This window comes from Cinclus cinclus, chromosome 33 (genome assembly GCF_963662255.1).
Source record: "Cinclus cinclus chromosome 33, bCinCin1.1, whole genome shotgun sequence".
Classification (NCBI taxonomy): domain Eukaryota; kingdom Metazoa; phylum Chordata; class Aves; order Passeriformes; family Cinclidae; genus Cinclus; species Cinclus cinclus.
The window spans coordinates 2,106,903-2,126,328 of NC_085078.1; the positions used below are offsets into that span (position 1 = coordinate 2,106,903).

General features: G+C 47.5%; 1 protein-coding gene across 1 annotated transcript; it reads left to right on the plus strand.

Annotated features, from left to right (window-relative positions):
• Positions 1-2,358: 2,358 nt before the first annotated feature.
• SPATA16 (spermatogenesis associated 16) lies at positions 2,359-13,791 on the plus strand. The gene is made up of 11 exons (XM_062512145.1): positions 2,359-2,397; positions 3,486-3,899; positions 4,926-5,071; positions 5,761-5,850; positions 6,191-6,275; positions 6,757-6,904; positions 7,283-7,423; positions 7,666-7,778; positions 10,511-10,675; positions 11,948-12,025; positions 13,603-13,791. Exons 1-11 carry the CDS (start codon positions 2,359-2,361, stop codon positions 13,789-13,791), a joined length of 1,608 nt encoding a protein of 535 aa, XP_062368129.1.
• Positions 13,792-19,426: the final 5,635 nt, after the last annotated feature.

Here is a 19,426-nt window from a genome sequence, read left to right on the forward strand (position 1 = left end):
TCCAAGAACAAAACAGAAAGCTGGTGCAGAATTTTGCAAAATCCCACCCAAGAACATTTCATTATAAAATCACAAATATTAACAGAAGCTGAGAAAATCAGCAATGTTAGAAAATAAGCTCCTAGCACTTGGACTTGAAGAGCTCAGACTATACACTTAATTGGAATGAACCCTCTCTAACACGTGAGCAGTGCCATCAAATGTCCAAAACCAGTGAAAGAGGGACCCCCAGCAGCAGAGGCTTCCCACACAGCAATGAAATAGAACAGGGCAGGGCAAGCAGCTGCCAAAATTATAATTTCTCTATTGCAATGATGGTTTTATTTCAATTTTACTGTAGCCACTATTAATTAAGAGCAAAATTTAAGAGTCTTGAAAAATAATAAATAAATAAGTAAATAAATACCCCACCATATAAAAAAAGACAAAATTAGTTTTTCTTTATGGTCATGAAACTCCTGAAAAAAACAATCAAATAATCCTGCAAGATCAGAGGTAGAAAAGAAATCTGACTTGAGTTTCTGTACCAAACCACATCAGGGTTTGTCCTGCTGCCCATTAAGAATAGGAATAAACAAATGAGTCCATATTTTCTAAGATATTTTTCATGGTCAGCCTTTATTTTTTAAGGTGGATTGCACCAAAGTCCTATTATATTCCTGCTGGGAAGAAAGATGCTTTGAGTTATTTAAGCTTTGGGGTGCATTTAAAAATTACTTTCACTAAAGTCAAATACTCCCAGGCTTGAAAGTAAGGCATAAATTAAAATAGTCACTTGTCTGCAATGTTTGTAGAAAGAACACATTGAAATGCCCTTTCACATGAAAATGTAAAAAAATCTTAAATCCAATTCTGGACAACACTGGCCGGAGACAAGATGAGAGCTGTCACCAATTCTGAGTTTGTTTTCCAAAGCTCTTACCGCAAAGCCTGGGTTTAATTTTGGCAGAGCTGTGTTCAGCAGCTCTGAAAATGGGCCCGAAATGACAAAGGCGTGTTTGGACCTGGGTCCCTTCCCTTTCAGCACCAGCCCCCAGCTGCACAGTGACAGCTGCTGCTCCCATAGGAAAATGGTTTTTGGAGTCACCTGAAGCAAAGCACGAACCCAGCCCAGCAGCAGCCCCTGCCCGGCTGCACCTGAACCCCAGCAGGGGAAGGAGGGGCTGGTTTGGAGGTTTGGGGCTCCCGAGTGCCCTCGGTGAAGCTGGGCCTGGAGCCATCCCCGCCTTGCCAGCAGCAGTCACGGAGCAGGAGCGGTGCCCGATGAGTCCCAGGGGTGCTCGGGGTGGCCGGGTCAGGGGGCCAGGCCTGGGGAAGGGCTGGGGGGCAGGTGGCAGTTGGGCTGGGGCAGACGCTTTCCAACTGCCCTCAGTGTGGAACTGGAACCTGGCAACTGCCAGAACGGCCGATGGAGCCCCGGCAGGTGAGTGGGGAAGAGGCAGCTCCCCCTGTGCTGGGCCCACGGGGGCCTGGGGGTTCTGGGCTGTCCCGTGGGGAATAGTTCCCTTTGGGAACAGCAGGGCATTCCCAGGTGCTGCTCTGGAGCTGGCCATGGGGACAGGCCTGGCAGGGAACAGTGGCTCCTGGCCATGGTAGGGCACACCCACATCTCCCATCACAGGGCACTAACGAGGGAGCAGCTTCTCATTGCATTCCCAGCACCCCAGTTTACAGCCCAAAAACCGCAATGGGTCTCTCCCAGTCCCCTCCCACATGATTCCTTGTGGCCCAGAGGAGCCCACAGGAAGGATCAGAGGGTGCTCAGGGGGCGGGAGCACTTCTGCTATGGGAAAGGCTGCGAGAGCTGGGACAGGTCTGCCTGAAGAAGGCTTGGGAGAGAGCTTGGAGCTCCTTCCAGCCCCTGAAAGGACTCAGGGAGAGTTGGGGAGGGACTTGGGACAAAGAGCTGCAGGGACCGCACAAGAGGGAATGGCTCCCTACTGACAAAGGGCAGGGTTCGATTGGATATTGGGAAGAAATTCCTCCCTGGAGGAGGAATGGTGAGGAGGGCAGAGGCACAGGTTGTGTAGGCACAGGTTGCCCACAAACAGACAGAGGTTGCCCTGCAACTGTTCAAGGCCAGGCTGGATGGGGGTCTGAACAACTTCCTTTCTGGTGTTCTTATGAAGCAGGACACTTTCCTGCAGGCTGCTCATTGTATTTTCAAACTCTGGGGTTGAAAGGATTTTAAGGAGGGGAGAAAGGGCTGAGATGCAATCCTGAGCTGGGGTAGGCTGGAAAAACATTTAGGACCAACATCCTCAGGGACAGCTGTGCAGTCCTGAGTGTCCTTATCCCTGTGTTCTTCCAGGAGGCCCAGGAGCTTGGACTGGACTGAGACAGCAGTTCCCTTCTCACATGTTTCCTCAACAGGAACCTTCCTCAAGTGCTCCTGAGGTGAGTACAGCTATGCTGAGCTGGTTCAGGACTGTTCTGAAATGGGACTCAGGGAATGGAACTGCAGGAAACCTGCAAGGGGGAAGCTGCTTGGCTATGGCTCTCTTGTCTGTCCCTGAGTGGGGTTAATTTCTCTGTGCCTGATTTCTGGATCCCTTTTTAACCCAAAGGAAACTTCTTTCCTCTCTTCCATCAGTTTAACAACAGCTTTGACAGTGAGCATGAAGAAATAGAACAGGAACCTGATCTCTGATGCTGCTATTTAATTTCATTGTAACCACAGCAGTACGTCCTAAGCACAAGCAGTGTGCTCAGAGTAGAAATAGATTTAATATGTTTAAGCAGATTTTGAAACTGGTTCTCCATGAATGAACACCACCTCCATTCTTCTCAGGGTCAGAGGAGGCATCTCAGATGGTACTTTGGAGTAGGACATAATACCTGCCCTCCTCTTAGCAGGATAAAGTAGAGAAGGAACATTAGATCTCCAATCTGGACTATGAAAAGACATTTTTTCCCAGATACTTGCATTTTATTTAATTATATTGTCCTTTCTTCATTCAGTTTAATTTAATAATATGTTCCAAATATTTTTATTCCAATGCATCCAGTAAAGTTAAAAGAATTGGAAGGCAACTAATTTTAACATATTGCCCCTTCATGTCATCTTGTTTGGTGCTCATATCCATGCTAAAGCATTTTCAGAAATCACTTCTGGAAACAAAGCAAAGCTCTCCTGGGACATTTCACAAAGGCAAGCTGTGCCAAGCACAAGGGGGAATGGCTTTAAGATGAAAGAGATTTATATTGGACATTAGGGAGGAACTCCTTGCTGTGAGGGTGCTGAGGCCCTGGCACAGGGTGCCCAGAGCAGCTGTGGCTGCCCCTGGATCCCTGCCAGTGTCCAAGGCCAGGTTGGACACTGGGACTTGGAGCAGCCTGGGATAGTGGAAGGTGTCCCTGCCCATGGCAGGGAGCTGAAATGAGAGGATCCCTGACGTCCCTTCCAACCCAAACCATTCTGGGATTCTCTGAAATGACTTCAAACCCCATGGTTCTCCTCTCAGCTCCCGCTCCCTCTCTTGCAGCAGTGGCAGGAGGAAAAAGAACACAAGGAACAACCCCAGAGCGGCCGTAAAAAAGCAGGAATCCACGACAGTGTGTCCGGGACAAAAGCAGAAACAGCGGCAGAGAGCGGCACGGGGACATTCCCGAGCGCTGCGCTCCACATCCCTCTCTCCAGGCTCAGGGAAATAGAAGAAGAGCTGATCTGCGCTGATGAGGTGGACCCCGAGTTCGAGTCCGGCGAGCCAGGGCCAGCAGCAGGGCCAGCAGCAGGGCCAGCAGCAGCGGCTCAGCCTCCTGGCCGAGCCCCAGCCCCGGGGGACAGCCGGTGGCTCGGTGCTGGCGCGGGGCTCCGGGCGGCGCTGCGGGAAGGCAGCGCTCGCTGCCGGCAGCGCGATTTCGCTGCGGCCGCCGCCAGGTTCTCCACGGCACTGGAGGTACGGGGCTAAAGGGGCTGTGAACCCACACAGGGGCACCTGCACAGCACAGCCAGGGCTGTCCCCGCGCTCCCTGGGGCAGGAATAGCGAAGGGAACCAGGGGCTCCAACCTGGAGGGTTGGAGAGAAATCCTGAGATGCGATTTCACCTGAAATCTCAGAATTGGGAAGTATAAGTAAAGCGCAGAAGGGGGAAAGTGTTGGACTGAACCAAAGAATGTCAGGTAATTTTGTACTTTTCTCCAAGTTTTTAAACTGTATTAATGTATGGAGGAAACTGAAGTCCCATAGAGTGAAAAAAAAATACTCCTCTCTAATCTGAGCTCTGTCAGCAACAAATGCCCTCTCAATAAATGGGGAGTTTTCACTCTGCCCCAGCTAATGTTTTCTCTCCATCCTGACTTCAATCTGTTCAGCCAAGCACTTGAAACCCTGACAAAGGAACCAACTGCACTTTTTTTTTTTCATTCAAAAGCATTTGTCAAATATTAGGGCTTTCCAGTTCACAAGCAAATATCCTATTCCTATTTGTTTCCTGCAATGCTAAAGTAATTTTTAAAGCAATAAATATTATAGAAGTCAGTTAATAAAATTATTGTCGTCCTTTTTAAGTGCTTTTTTGCACCCCATCTTCTGAAATGAGCTGTGGTAGGGACAGCAGCACAGGTCACTTAAGAAGGAGGAATTGTCTCCTAAGAGGATAGGCTGGTGAATGGACATACTAGGAAAATGGATGAAGGAATTAATTGCTGGCGGCATTGCAAACAGAGTGATTGGGACATCCCAGAATTGTAGAGCTGGTGCTCCTCAGCAGTTTCTAAATCCAGCTGTCCTCAGAAACAAAAAAAACAGAACATCTCCGAAGGACCCTTCTGTCCTCTGTGCTGATTTTTGTAATGCTGACTTTAGTTAAAGCCGGAGTCTATCAGACTTCAGTTTTCACCACTGATCACTGACAAAAAGCAATTCCACCCAGGAAATGGTGTATTCTAATGTCTGGAAATCATGGTTTTGTTTCTTGTGCAGCTTTGTAGTAAAGGCTTTGCCACAGAGGATCCTCTGAAGTCCTCTCCAGATGATATTTCCAGGCTTGCCAGCTGGATTGAGTCAAAACTCGTCATCTGCTACTTAAAACTGGGGCAGCCTGGCCTTGCTCTGCATCATTCACACAGGTGAGAGGAAATATGGATTAGATTCACTGCCAAGACTGAAATCCAAAAGGAAACAAAGACTAGGAATAAATGCTGTCTAATACTGAGAAAACAGGAATTAAGAAAACAAACACACCTTACATGTGACACTGGTGTTTAGATTGGACTAATGGCATCAGTTGAAGGATCTGACATAAAGGCCAAGTTCACCCACGTTGCACCTGTGCCTTTTACATATTTCAAAATATCTCAGGTTTACCTTCTGATACATTCCAGATGCACAGTGTTTCCAAGGAGATGGGCTAGACACCTGCTGCTCCTGTCTGGGGAGAAGGGGGTTAACAAGAGCTTGAGCTGCAGCAGTTTTGCTTATGGTACCCACATGCCAAAGGCAAGAGAGAATATTAACCCTGGAACAATTTTTTTTAGAGCAATACACAAACCCCTAATGAAACTGCATTTAGGATAAAACCACAATGACATTAACCTTTAGGTAATCTTTTTAGTAATATTTTCTTCATCAATCACAGCTGGTGAGAGAGGGAGAGGGAGAGGGAGACTGAGAGAGAGAGTTCACCTGGCTTTTAAGATGTAGCACTGAGCTGTAGAGCAGAAGTGTATACAGTGTCTGCCTCAGTCACTGATTCTTGGGAGCTTTAACAGTGTGAGAAATCCCAGCCTAACCTCGTCCATCCCTCTTGTCTCCCAAGGAGCATCATTGAGAACCCCTCTCACTTCTGCAATCACCTGCGCCAAGCCGCTTGCTTTCGGTGCCTGCACAGATACTCGGAGGCTGCCAGGTACTTCTGCTGCTCAGTTTGCCAAAAGGCTCCACTGCATCCCTTTCCTTGCAGCTCTCAGCAGTGACACATCCTCTAGGAGCCAGGCTTTTCCCAAATCCATGGGAGCTTTGCGCTGGCTTTGTGTGTGTGACCTAAATGACATCTGGGGCTGTTTGCTGGCAGGCAGTTTAGGGAGCTAAACGTGTTTGCTGATGCTCATCTAAGAGCTGGACAAAGACTGGGAGTTAGAACCTTAGGTATAAAGCTAACCTGACACTCTCTGAACAGGACTTCCCTTCAGCCTAGCAACAGAGCCCCTTCTCTGCCTGCACACTCCTCTCTCTGCCTTTGTCCTCAGGAGCGCCATGGTGGCGCAGTGTCTGTACGTCCTGGCTGAGGGTGCGAGGCTGCAGACCAGTGACCTCCTCCAGCTGTACTGGCAGGTAACAGCTGACAGCCTGGGGAGGAGCCACAGGATGGGCCAAGCTGAGAGGGACCCCCAGACACCAACTCATGGCCATGCACAGGGCCATTCCCAGGAGTCACAACCCATGCCAACTGCTCCTGGAGCTGTGTCAGGCTTGGAGCTGTGACCACTTCCCCAGGGAGTCATTCCAGCGCCCGATCACCCTCTGGGGGAAGAATGTGCTCCTAATATCCAACCTAAACCTCCCCTGACACAGCAATTCTGGATACGGCTGCTGAAAGCATTTTTTTCGTAAGTCTTCCTGATGTGACTTTCAGAGAGCATGGAATCGCTTTTGTGGACAGAAACTCCATCTGAAAGATTCCCCTTGTCCCTGTCTCCTTCCTGAAAATGGAGGCTCATGGAGTCTCCATCCAAACCGCCTGGTTGTTTTGTTTGGGTTTTTTTAACTAGCCTCTACCCAACATGGAATGCATAATTTCTTTGCCCTTTTTTAGGCTATGACTCAAGAAGCCCTCAGTGGAGAAATCTCTTTTTCTGTTCTGTACACACCTTTTGAGAAAGAGGACAAGGCTGACAAAATAAAGGAGGCCAACAAAACCTTTGCTGAGAGGCACCCTGAATATGTGCAGCACATATTTACAGGTAACACCAGGTTTCAGCTGCCCTTAAGCACTGTGGACTGTGTTTGTGCAGCTGAATTCAGAAGAGTTGGAGAGAGCTGGAGAGTTTGAGCTGCTTGGCCTTCAGACACTCCCACACCACTGTAGGGAATTGGGCAGAATGTGCTTTATCTCAGGCATCAGCAAAATTGAAGCTGTTGATGCAAAAGGCTGCAGAGCCCTAAGATTCAAAGCCCAGTGAGAGCTGGATGTGTTGGTTTTGTTGTCTGTGTTTTGGCAAGGTTTCTGGAGACCATTTCACTCCTTAGACTTCCCTTATTTTTTTTTCTCCCAAGAAGTAACTTCTCTTACAGCTGAAAAGAAATATGACAGTGAAAATACTTTTCCTTTCCCTATGCAGATCCTCATGGAATTCACCTGTTGCCAGAAAAGGCTGAGTCTCATCCTGGCCAGCAGTACTTACTGACTCTGGGCTTCAGAAACAAAGAGATTGGAAAAACCTTGGAAAAGTTTGTAACTCAAAAGCTGCCAATCTTTCCAGGTGTGCCAACTTGCTTAAGAACTGGCCTGGCTCAGGTGTGAGCCCCACAGTCCTTGTTTAAGGAGGGGGTGAGGGGTGTCTCAGGACCCATTTCCATCAGTGCCAGCAGCCCCAATGGCCCAGGCAGCTCTTCCCATCCCCTTCACTCCTCCCGCAGCTCACCCAGCATCCTGCCAGGTCCCCTAAAGAAAATGGAGATGAATAAACACAGCCTCTGTGGTTCTGTGATTTCACTTTTCTAGGCCAGAAAACAACTTTCAGTCTCAGCATGGAGGAAGAAGCAGAAACGTTTTGGCAGAACAGTGGGGAAAGAATCATGGCAGCCATGGCTTTTATAGGAAGCACCAAGATCAAGGTGAGTATCCCGTTCCTGTACTGGTAGGTGGTGTGTGAGAAGGATATGTGATTTTGGGGGGTAATTCCTGCTGCACAGGCTCCTCCAGTGCCTGGAAATGCTTGGTGAATTGCATTAGGAACAGAGCTCCAGTGGGTTTAAACTATTTTGAAAAGTGACTAATGACTTAACAGTGACCACAGTTTCTCGAAAGTCCCTCTGCATGCAATTTCCTCCAATCTTTATGGCCTATGATATTATATCCCTACTTCACATAGCCCCCAACACAGTTACTTTATTTTATACCCATAGTAGACTGCACCTCCCACCCAGAGCTCCATCAAGAGTTAATCACTGCTACTTGAAGCATTTCTAGTGATTGAGATCCAGATACCTGTGTAGTGAAGATGTGAAGTAACTTTCCCATCTGTTACAACCATCAGCCAGGTGATGGTGGTTACATCTGCTCCATCCTTTCTGCCATAATGGACACAGCTTTTAGTGCGGGGCGGACAATTAGCACAAAGGTCAACAATCAAATTTGCACATAGGTGAGACTGTTTCCATGCAATTCTTAAATTATTCTCCTGAAAAAAGAAACGTGAACTAGAGGTCTGAGGAAGCTCAGGCTTCTTTTCTTCCAGAGGGCAGCTGCTGGAGCAGCAGTGAGCACCAGAACTCGTGCACTGAGCAGAGGGAAAGGTGTGCAGGGCTTGGCCAAAAGCATCCACAGAGGGGAGGGAAGGGGAGTGGATGAAGGGCAGACACCCTGAGGAAATATGGCTGCTCCTTTGCAGTGCTTTCCTGAAGCCCTTTGCTCTTGGCTTTGGATGACCAAAAGCCCCAGTTCCTGATGTGCAGGGTAATGCAAGTGGCAGCTTTGGGAAAGGGGAGGATCTGTTCCTGCTGGGGGCATTCCCTCCCTACAACTACAAAGAGAGTGTGGGTTGGATACTGGAAACATAGTAAAACCCTGGTCTTCCAGAAAGCCCCAGAAAAACTCAATTTTAACATTTTTTTTGAGCCCTCCCACCACCAATTCTCCCTTTGCTTTTGGAGGTGAAATTCCTCTATTGCAACTACTGCCATCTCAAAAGAGTAACAGGAAGAGAAAAAACTTTGAAATCAGGCAGGTTTTGCATTCCTCTCTTGTGTAAATGAATTGAATGGAGGAACAGGTCCACACAGTTCAAGCAGAGATAAGCAGAGAGGTCTGGTTTCCAGGGCACAGTGAAAAGAAACTCATCCTGTCAGAGATGAGAGCAGAGTGCTGGCTTGGAGTTGCCCAAGCCAGTCCCACACAGCAGTATTTTCTATCAGCTTTACACCTCCCTTCTGACATTTAAGTCTTCTTGCTGAAACACAAGTATATTCCCAGAAAACCCAGGTGAAAGCCCAGCACAACAGAAGGCAGCAGCCAAGTGACATTTTTCCCAAGGAGGCTGACACAGCAGCCCTGTGGTTTAGGCAAAGGCTACTCTGGTGCCACCTCCACAGCAGCAAGGACAGGGAGCTGGGCTGAACCAGGGGTCTAAGGGTTCATAACCAGCCCCAGGGATTGGTGTAGGAGCTGCCTGGAGAGGAGGAAGGCCCCAGGAGAGAAAAGAGAGGCACTGAGTTGGAACAAACAGCTGCCAGGTCCATGTCCATTGTCAGGGGAAACACCTTCCCTTCCCCTACAGTTTTTAGAGGGTTCAGTGATCCCAGCAAGACTGAACCTCAGACCCAAGGAGCAGATGGCAGTGCCAGATCTACCTGGGAACAGAGATGGGCACAGAGCCAGAGCTGCCCTGCTGCTGAGGACTGTCATGGCTTTATGGCTCTGACTGAGATTGGGCTACTTTTGCTTCCTTTAAAGTATTCCACAAGTGTCTTCAAGCTACAAACATGATTCCATCTTACTTTCATCACAAATAAGCTAAATTAAAATGGCCAGACTTCAGCTACAGGCTCAAGCACTACAACTTACATGGAGAGGAAAAAATAATGTATTTGGGGTTTAACAGAACAAACATTTCTTTCTGCTGCCCTCTTCCTCCTTTGTGGAGGCAAATGCTCAATGCAACTTCCTGTTCTGCTCAGGCTGGTTTTTACCAAACTAGCTCAGTGCTAAACCCAAGCTCATTAAACCATGGCAACACTTAAGAGAAGTCACTCCTGCCCCCTTGGTTTTGCAGCCATGCAGCCTGGAGGTCACCACATCATTTATACACACATGGCTCTGGCTAAGATGGGAAGGCAAAGGTGGAACGTGCTTCAAGCCTGCCATGTTCCTGGCTGCCTGGAGGCCAGAGACCACCTCTGCAGGCTTCAGTTCCTCCAGAGTCTGTCTTGGAAACCATGGATTGGCCTGTCTGCACCCAAACCATGAGCTGACAGCTACATGTTGTCCTCAGCCATTCCTGTGAGACTGGAAAAGCCATCCAGGAAAGTCAGGTGATGTTCAATAGAGGGGTGATGGAAAAACCCTTTCCAAAGGAGAAAACTGCATTTGTGTTTGTGATTTGCTGTCTCCCCTTCCCATCTATCATGATGACATCTTGATTTTCCTAGTACTACTACAGAGGTTGTGTCAAGAAAATCTTTTTGTTGCCTCTCCTAAGCCTGTCCCAGCAGCATGGCCTGAAATGTTCACACTGCTGAGAGCAGGACCAGCACAAACACAGATGAGAAGCCTTGAGGCACAGGACATCAAGGATCAGGGTGTTCCCTGTGCCTCCCCTCTCACGTCCTCTCTTTTCCTGGGCAAACAGGATGAGCGTGGCCCGTGTGCTTGGGCTGTTGAGCAGTTCCATCTCACCAGCCTGCTCAGCCACCTGCAGAGAGGGGAGGAGCAGGCCCAGGTGATGACCCAGGTGATGGCTGAGCTGGCAACGGTTCGCTACCTGCAGAGAGTCTCTCAGGAGGATGACAAGCTGGTAGGTTTTGATTTCCAACAGTTGCTTTTGGCCTCTGCAGGCTGAGAGAAGGAGCAGGAAGGGCCAGGGCAGAGTTTGTACTTCCACCTTGTGCTCTGGAAATCCTTTCTCCAATGTGGGGACCTGAAAGGGTTCTCCAATCCTCCTTCAGTGCAGAGGAGGAGCTGATCACCTGTAAGGGTGACTGACAGAACCATCAGGACTCACCTGTCAGTATCTATTTGAAATCTCTTCTCTGACCCAAAACCTCCCCAAGTCAGTCCGGAAAAACGATTGCAGTGATTTGGCTCATGCTGCCTTGACATCTCTGACCTCAGAAAGCACCTGCAGCAAAACATCCTGGATCGGGGTACAGCTGAGAAAGAGAGGGGGAAAGGAGGGAAAACTGATTTTCTGTGCTGGGTCCATCCACCATGTGCTCCCTGACTCAGAACAAACCTGTCTGCCTGCTCGTGGTAATGTGTCACTTGCTGCAGAGGTGCCCCAGGTCGGTGAAGAACCTGTGAAGCTGTTGGGAAACATGGACTGGGCCCTTGGCTGACCCAGCCCAGCTCCAGCAAGGGCCAGCAGGGGGATGACTGCTGCAGCCAATGAGGCCAAAAGATGGTATCCAAGGGGGTTGGGGAAAAAAGAGAGGGGGGGGGGAAACGTCTCCTTGCTGTCATCAGTGCACACATGGGTCTCCTCCTCCTCCCCTGAAGGGATGCCTTTGGGTCAGCCTTGTGCCTTCAGCACACCCAGGAATGCTGATACCTACAGACATAGTGCTAGTAGATCTTAATTCCTTGTCATGCATGAAACGCTTGTGAAGAGAGTCCAGAAACTTTTGTTTGGATTCCCTTTAACTTAACCCAGCATTTTGGAGGAGAATTTTTTAGAGTGCAGCAATGGCACAGGTCTCAAGTACCATTTTTCCCCAGTTTGTTCCTAAACACTGCTGCTAAGGGCAGGACACTCCAGATCCAATTCTTGTCTCTCTGTCTCTGAATTCAGGGTATCTGAACCATTTTCCAGGGGTTGGGAAGAGTGCAGGGTGAGGCAATGCCAGGACTACCCTGGAAGGGTGTGGGGCAGGAATCCTACAGTATTTTAGATCCACAAGAATGTAATGCAAGGGCTGAAGCAATGATGAGTAGGCCATGATCACTGTGTGAAAGATGAGTCACAAAATCATCAGAGTGCCAAGGATTTGAATTAGGGTTTAATTTGTATATTCAGAGAAAAGATTTCTCTGTGAATTCCACACTGATGGATTGTATCTTGGTACCACAGCTGCAGTCCCTGATGGCAGATGCCATGGACATCCTGGCAGGAAGGACTGGAGAGCATGTGTCAACTAAAATACACAAGGTAAGAGCCTGCAGCAAAGGGCAGGAGGGCAGCCTGCTCCTTGGGCAGGAAAAGTCCCTGAGTCTGGCCTGTTCCAAAGGCAGAAGAGTGAGGAGGTGCCTGGTGAACCTGATCCCATGCTGTGGCCTCTGTCCGTGCTGAGACACCAGCCCCAAGGTGTCTGTGATTTGCCTGGGAGCCAGTGAGGCTCTGGCTGCATCCCTGCCATGCTAACACCGTCGCAGCTGATGTCTATAAATATGAAAAGCACAAGGCAGACCATATCAGACCACGATTCCAGCTAAGAACATAATTCCTCTCATTCCTGATGGCATCCCCAGCAGCACAGACACTGCTGGATGGTCCTGAAGAACTGCTGTAAATCCTGCTGCTGTTCCAGTGTCCCCTCTGCCCTCACTCCACACCACACCCATCACTTGGGAACCATTTTCCTTCCTCTTTCTGCCCTTTGTGCTCACCCAGACACCTGCACTACCCCCAAAATACAACAGGCATATTTAACTGCAAGAGGGAAGTTGTGTAGACGTTTTTATTTGGTCTCTAGATGAAGAGTCCTGTGGGCTCAGTGGTTGTGGCTAATAGGGCCAAGCCCTGCACTGAACCCCTGCACATTTGGATCAGTCTTCCCCAGACTCCCCATATGCTTTTGGCCAGTCCTTTATTTCCTAGGTTTTTATTTCAACTTCTTTAAAATGCGGCTGGCACCAGGAATCCTCTCCCTAATCCTCTGCATGTTTCTATGCCAAGCACATCACAGCAGAGCCAGGCCACGAGGCTCTTTGGAGAGCCCCAAGCTCCCCGTGCTGCTGTGGCAATGGATCTCTTGGCAGCAAAGGAGCCACAGCCCAGGCACAAGTGCCCATTTAGCTTCACCAGCACAACAAACTTTCCCAATGAAACTTTCCCAAGAAAACTTTCCCATGGCATTGTGCACGGTGCTATGTGCCGCCCTTCCCCTGAACTGGTCCCCCTGGCCAGCCCTGTGGGCAGGAGGAGGATGGGACTGTACCTAAACTTTCCTGCTTGCCTCTCTCAAAATCTTCCTCCCTCAATGACCAAACCACAGCCAGAGCATGTGGCATGGCTCTAGTGCAAGGCCAGGGCTGAGGAGCACTTTAGGGACAGCTCAGGTCATGGATCAGTGCAAGAGGAAGCCATGCTTGGATTAATTCCCAGTCTGTTCCTCTGTGCTGTGCCTGAAGAAGCCACACTCCCCTGATTACCTGTCAGCATGTCAGAACAGGATTTTATTTCTCTTAATTATTTCAGCTTAAAATACAATGGGCAGATTGATTCTTTAGATCGTCCCACAGGATAGGCTCTGCATCTTGAGTAGATCTCTGTGTGAAGGGAGTCTGTTCCACACCAATAAAGGAATTGAATCCAAATAGAAATGGAGAAAACAAAAATAATAACAAAGTCAGGTACCACTGCTGCAACCAGTTGTCCAAGAGGAGAATTTGTGTATTTTTGTTTCTAATGAATATTAATTTTGAAATAAACTAATTGCAGCAGCTTTTAAAGTTTTTATGGAGGTTAATGGACTTGCTTGTGACACCACTTCTTTCTAATTGCAGGTGGCACTAATTGAAGAGTACTTGAGGGAAGGAGAAGAATATTACTTAAGGACCCCAAGTGTGCAAATACCTGGAATGGAAAACATCAACTGGACTCCAAAGGGACAGAAATATTTGAGACTGGAAAACACAAGCATGTTCATTCCCAACCCACGAAGCCTGGCCCCAGGGCTAAAAAAAAATGCATAGTTTTTGCAAAAAGTTGATTCTTTAGGTATTTTGTCGCTATTGGTATCAATTTGATAGATGTTAATCTAATCTTACATTTTATTAACTTGAAGTTGTATAAATTTAAATTTAAATTGTAGTCAATTGTATTTAATAGTCAATTGTATTTAACTGTATAAATTTAACTTGTATTAGTCTAAGTGGTATTAAGTAGTATTTACTTGCATTAACTTGAAGTTGTATGAATTTAAATTCAGATTGCATTCATTTGTATTTACTTGTAGTAATTTTAAGTTGTATGAATTTAAACTTGTATTAAACTGTATTTAGTTGTATAAACTTAAATTGTATTACTTTAAACAGTATTGAACAGTATTGCATTAGCTTTAGGTTGTACAAATTTAAATTCTATTAAATTTTATTTAATTGCATAAAACAAAGTTGTATCAGTTTAAATTTAAATGACATTATATTAGATTTACTTGAATTAACTTTCAGTTATGTGAAATAAGGCTTACATTGCATTAAATTAGATTTACTTGAATTAATTTTAAGTTGTATATGAATTTAAATTTAAATTGTATTTAAAGTTGTAAACTTTTAAGCTGTATTTGTTTAAATGTCAATTGTAGTAAATAGTACTTAATGGAATAAAATGTGAGTTGTACGAATTTAAATTCTTTTCACCTGTGTTAAATGCTGTATTTAATGTAACACTGCCAGCAACACCAATTTTCTGTTCTGAGAACATCCCGTGTCCCAGCTCTGTCACATCCTGCTGGCCTGACCATGGCCTGAGCAGCTCTGGACACAGGGACCCCCACCCTCGGCTGGGCAGAACCGAGTCAGCCAGACCAGGGGGAAAAAGGGGAAAATTTTTCAAAAGGGGAAAAATGGCGAAGGGGAAAAGCAGCACCCAGCCCTGGGGACTGCTGGAGCTGCAAGGGCAGGAACTCAACATGGGGGCGAACAGGAGAAAGTGAAACAGGAACACAACAGGAGGGCAAAAGGAGAAATGGAAACAAACACAACAGGGGGAACAGCAGAAAGTGAAATAGGAACACAACGGGGGAACAGGAGAAAGTGAAACAGGAACACAACAGGTGGAACAGGCCAAAGTGAAACAGGAAACATAACAGGAGTGGAACAGGAGAAACTGAAACAGAAACACAACAAGAGGGGAATAAGAGGGAAAAAGAGAAATCAAAACAGGAACACAACTGTTACAAATGAGAAACAAAAAGTTCAATATTTAGCAAAACTTAGGTTGCTTTATTTGATATAGACGGAGCAAGCAGCGCTGGGGAACGTGAGGGGTCAGCGCCCACTCCACGCTCCGTTGAACCTTGGTTTACAGTCTCTTCTTATAGTACAGTCTCTCATTGTAATTTTTAACTTTGCCAGGTAAACAGTGGTGGTTGAACAAACATCTGTAAAGTCTCTGGGCGATAGTCAGTCTCATAGATAACCATCTGGTCTTAGTGGATAAAAACCTGCAAAAGTCGGGAAGTCTGGTCTTTCGGTAGATAGGCAGCAATGACCAAACGAAGGCAGGAAGTCTGATTTTGCAAAATCTATCAGACTATCGGGAAATCTGATTTTGCAAACTGGTAGTAAATACAACTTAGAAAACATAATATTCATAACAGGGATTTAAAACAGAATGATTTAATAATATATTTTCCTCTCTCTAATGTCCACGCTTCACTTCAGACCTTAGTATTCTGGTTTATACTTTTATGATTAAAACAGGAGGAGCAGGAGAAATTGAAACAGGAAAACAACAAGAGTGGCTCAGGAGAAAGTGAAATGGAGCCCAGCCTAGCTGCTGGGCCAGGGTGTACTGGTTTGAACAGCAAAACCAGTGAGACTTCAAGTCAGTAATACAATTTTTAATAGGGAAGAGGAAAAAAAAAGAGAAAAAAAAAAAAACAAAATACATGCAATAATAAAATAAAACCACTGACAGAGTCAGAATACAACCTGATACCCTGTCAGTCAGGGTGCTGGTGCAGTTTTCCTCCAAAGGGTCCAGCGATGATGTGGATAAAAACCTGGTTCTTCCTCTGGAATCCAGTGGAAAAAGGCTGCCTTTGGCGTTCTAAACCTCAGTTTTTATCTAGGTAGGAAAGGCTTGGCTCGTCCTCCTGGCTGGAGCATCTCCCAATGGGATGATGTAATCTCATCAGTTATACAGTAGGACTCAATGGCCCATTAACAGAAGATACTTCCCACAGAGATAAGAATGATCACCCTTATCAGTTATGGCCCATCAACAGAAGACATTTCCCACAGAGATAAGGATGATCACCCTTCTCAGATGGTTATAGAATATGTATGTTGTATTGTAAACCAGGACACAGTGTTAGGGGAGGGAAGCTCTTTGTTCTCCTCTGTGCCCCAAAGACGGTGTTTGTCCCCGCTGGATGGGAGCTGGTTCTGAGCAGGGCACAAACGCTTGCAGGGAGGAGCAGAGCTGTCCCTGCCTTCTCCAGGACTTCTCTCAGGCTCAGGGCTCAGCCCGGGTCTCACCCTGTGCCACGGGCACATCTGGGTTCCTGGTTTCACATTTGGCACCGCTCAGGTTCCCAGAGCCCCCAGAGCTGTCAGCAGGGAGCAAAGGACAGCCCTGCTTTTCCCCAGAGACTGCCTGAGCAGCTGATGCTCCACCAGCAGCCCCAGCTCATGGGCACAGTCCCTGCTGAGCCTGAGCTGCCTTTTGGCTGCTGCCTTTGCTTCACAAGAGAAGAACCACACTCACCCTTAGAGAAACTGCATTCAGGTCGTGGCATTTTCTGACTCAAGGGGAATTTTAAAACAAAAAGACAGAAAGACAGGGGAAATCCAGCCGCAGGCCAAAGACTGAACAAAAAGTCCAGGACCTCAAAGGTCTTGAGCCAGTTAATTCCCATGATCTTTTATCACAGACAGGAGACTCAATCCCACAGATTCTCAGGCGCCAGATACTATTTTCCCAGGGTCTCAGAAAAAACTTGGAAAAACTAATAAAGAACTGGCAAATCCTAGGTGCTCCTTTTTTTTCATTGCTCAAAGCTCCCACGCCCCTCCCCCTCCCCCTGTCCTTAGGGCCTAATCAACAGGTATCTTACAATGACAATGGGGAAAATTCCACAGAGGGAAAAGGGAAGGAACCAACCCCCAACAATTGGTTGGGTTTTATATTCTTTTTTTTTTTTTTTGGTGGGGAACTATTCTTGTTGTTATTATTTTTCATTAATATCTTCTCTGTTTTGTAATTAGCTGAAACCTTTCCTTGCCTGTTTGCAGACAGATCTAGAGTGAGAGGAGGTGGAAGTTGGTGCAAAGGAGCTGTAATGTCACTGCAGAATTCAGTGGCGAAGGCTCATGTCACAGGAAGTGAGGCAGGGCCCAGGTGGCCACTGAGAGAAAGGGCTGGGGCATGGAGGTGATGGGCAGAGTTGTCCATCCCGTGTTGGGATGGACAAAGGAACAAAAACAAGGAACTGTTTTTCCATTGGGCATGGTCTCCTTAGGATACCCTGGGTCGGTGTCAGCTGCACAATGCTGTTACCACCTCTTCAAAATGGGCATTGGAATCTTTATGTCCACTCCTCAAAGCTCTCTAATTAGCTGCACAGGTCTTGAAGACCTGACAGAGCTGGGTGGGAAGGTAACAACTCATTAGGCCTTTCTTCCTTTGAATAAGGCCTGCAGTGCATTTGATGTTCTGAGCCCAGGCTGCTCAGATCCTGAGAGGAGAGAGCAGCAGTCCCTCAAGAAATCCAAGCCAGAAGAAAAAGCCAAAGTATCTTGGAGCATGAAGAGTTGCCACTGCAAGCCCTTCTGATGAAGCCTGCCCAGGGCCTCGTTGGAGCCAATAATTGGAGGCTGTGATTACAGGCAGGCAGAGGCACTGGGCAGGTGGTTCTGGTGCTGAGCAAACCCTTTGTTTGATGGAGCACAAGGGCCAAGCCCTCGATCCCGGTCCTTGGGACAGGAGGTCCTGTCCCTCCAGAGCCCAGGGCTCTCCCTGGAGGCAGCCTGGGCTGTGCTGGGCAGTGCCCAAGGAAGAACAGCAGTGTCATGGTGCCCAGCATCCCCAGGGCTGCAAGGACACAGCCCCAGCGCCACAAGGACAATCTGTCTCCTCTCAGACCTCACTGGTGCATGCAAGTGCCGTGGCCAAGGGGAGCAAGAGCTCAGGCACTTGCAGGCAGGTTCAAAGCTCTTGGGGAAGGACCCTGTGGGCAGGCAAGGACAGGGAGTCCCCTCTCTTCATCATCCTCACCCTCTCCCAAGCACTCGGCCCAGCCCTGTTTGCTCTTTCACCACTGGCCTGAGTTTGGCTTCCCTTGCCCCACCTGTGGCCTTTCTGAGCCATGGTAATTCTGCCCAGGCTTGCAGTGCCATGAAATGAGTCTCCTCCTTCCATGTGCTCCACTGGGCTGCTGCTCCTCACACTGTCATCCAAGAGATCCCACCACGAGGAAGAGATTTTTCACACAGAAAGAGGTGACAGCAAGGAACAGGCTGCCCAGGGAGGTGTTGGATGCCGCATCCTTGCAAACATCCAGAGCCACGATGGATTGTTGAAGATGTTGTTCTTGTTGAAGATCTTGAAGATGTCCCTGGCTACGGCCTTTCAAAGTTGTCGTGGGGTGATTTTTTGATATTGAATTGTATCTCCATTCATCTGTTTAGCTCAGAAATAAGTTTTGTACCTTTAAAGCTAGATTTGGGAGTGAAGGACAAGTGCTGGAATGTCTGAGGCAGTTGTTTGGAAAACACAGAGATAGGAGTTTCATGCTTTGTTTCCTGACTCTATCACTGTGGTGGACAGTAGGAGAGAACTCTCCTTTGCTTTTAGTTACTTTTTGAATAACTGAAGCAGAGAAGTTCCCCAGATGGTTTTTTCCCCCTTTTTTCTTGGAATTATTTGAGCCTGCTCTGAACTGGGGGCCTGGGGGAGCACTGGGAGCTTGCACCTGTGGCCCACTAGGGCCTGGCCCGGGCAGTGGCATTTTCCAGCATGGGAGGGACTGAGAACAGACTGAGCCGAGCTACCACACACAGGAGAGAGACTTTCTGAATTTGTCATCTCTTCAGATCGGCGAGAGGTTATGCTGTTTGGTATTGTTCAGCTTTTGTGCTAGGCAGTGCTTTGCCTGTTGAATAAGAGGTTTTATCCACTTCTCTCTGAGGAAATTGCTTCCCCAACTGGTTGGGGTGATGGGCTGTTTGGGTTTGCTTCCTGGAGCTGGGGGCCCTTTGGAGGTTTTCTCACAAATTTTCCCTAAACCAGGACAAAAGTCCTTTCCAACACAACCCATTCTATGATTCCATCATTTCATGATCCCATTAGTGACTGCACTTCAGAATGAGCCATCCTCACCCCATCCCTGAGCAGCTGGCACAAAGGACCTTGAGTGCAGAGGGACCTTGACACGCTCAGGGGGTTGGCCAATGTAAACTTCCTGATGAGTTTCCTGAAACCCTCAACTGTTAGGTTGAGACTTCAGGAATGTAGTCAAAATGAAGAGGTTTCAACCTGTAGAGACAAATTCAACCAAATGGATTTTGGAGACCCATTTCTGCATTGAGGCAAACATATTTAGCTCACCAGCCTGTTCAAATAGATTCTGCAGAGTCTAGAGCCATGTCATGACCAGGCACA

What these genes read in the sequence shown, in the direction of transcription:
- SPATA16 (XM_062512145.1), top strand. Translation starts at nt 2,359, where the DNA reads ATGTTTCCTCAACAGGAACCTTCCTCAAGTGCTCCTGAG. An exon ending in GCTCTGCATCATTCACACAG is followed by an intron (nt 5,072 to 5,760) that starts GTGAGAGGAAAT and finishes TTGTCTCCCAAG; the next exon opens with GAGCATCATTGAGAACCCCT. An exon ending in CTCAGGAGGATGACAAGCTG is followed by an intron (nt 10,676 to 11,947) that starts GTAGGTTTTGAT and finishes TTGGTACCACAG; the next exon opens with CTGCAGTCCCTGATGGCAGA.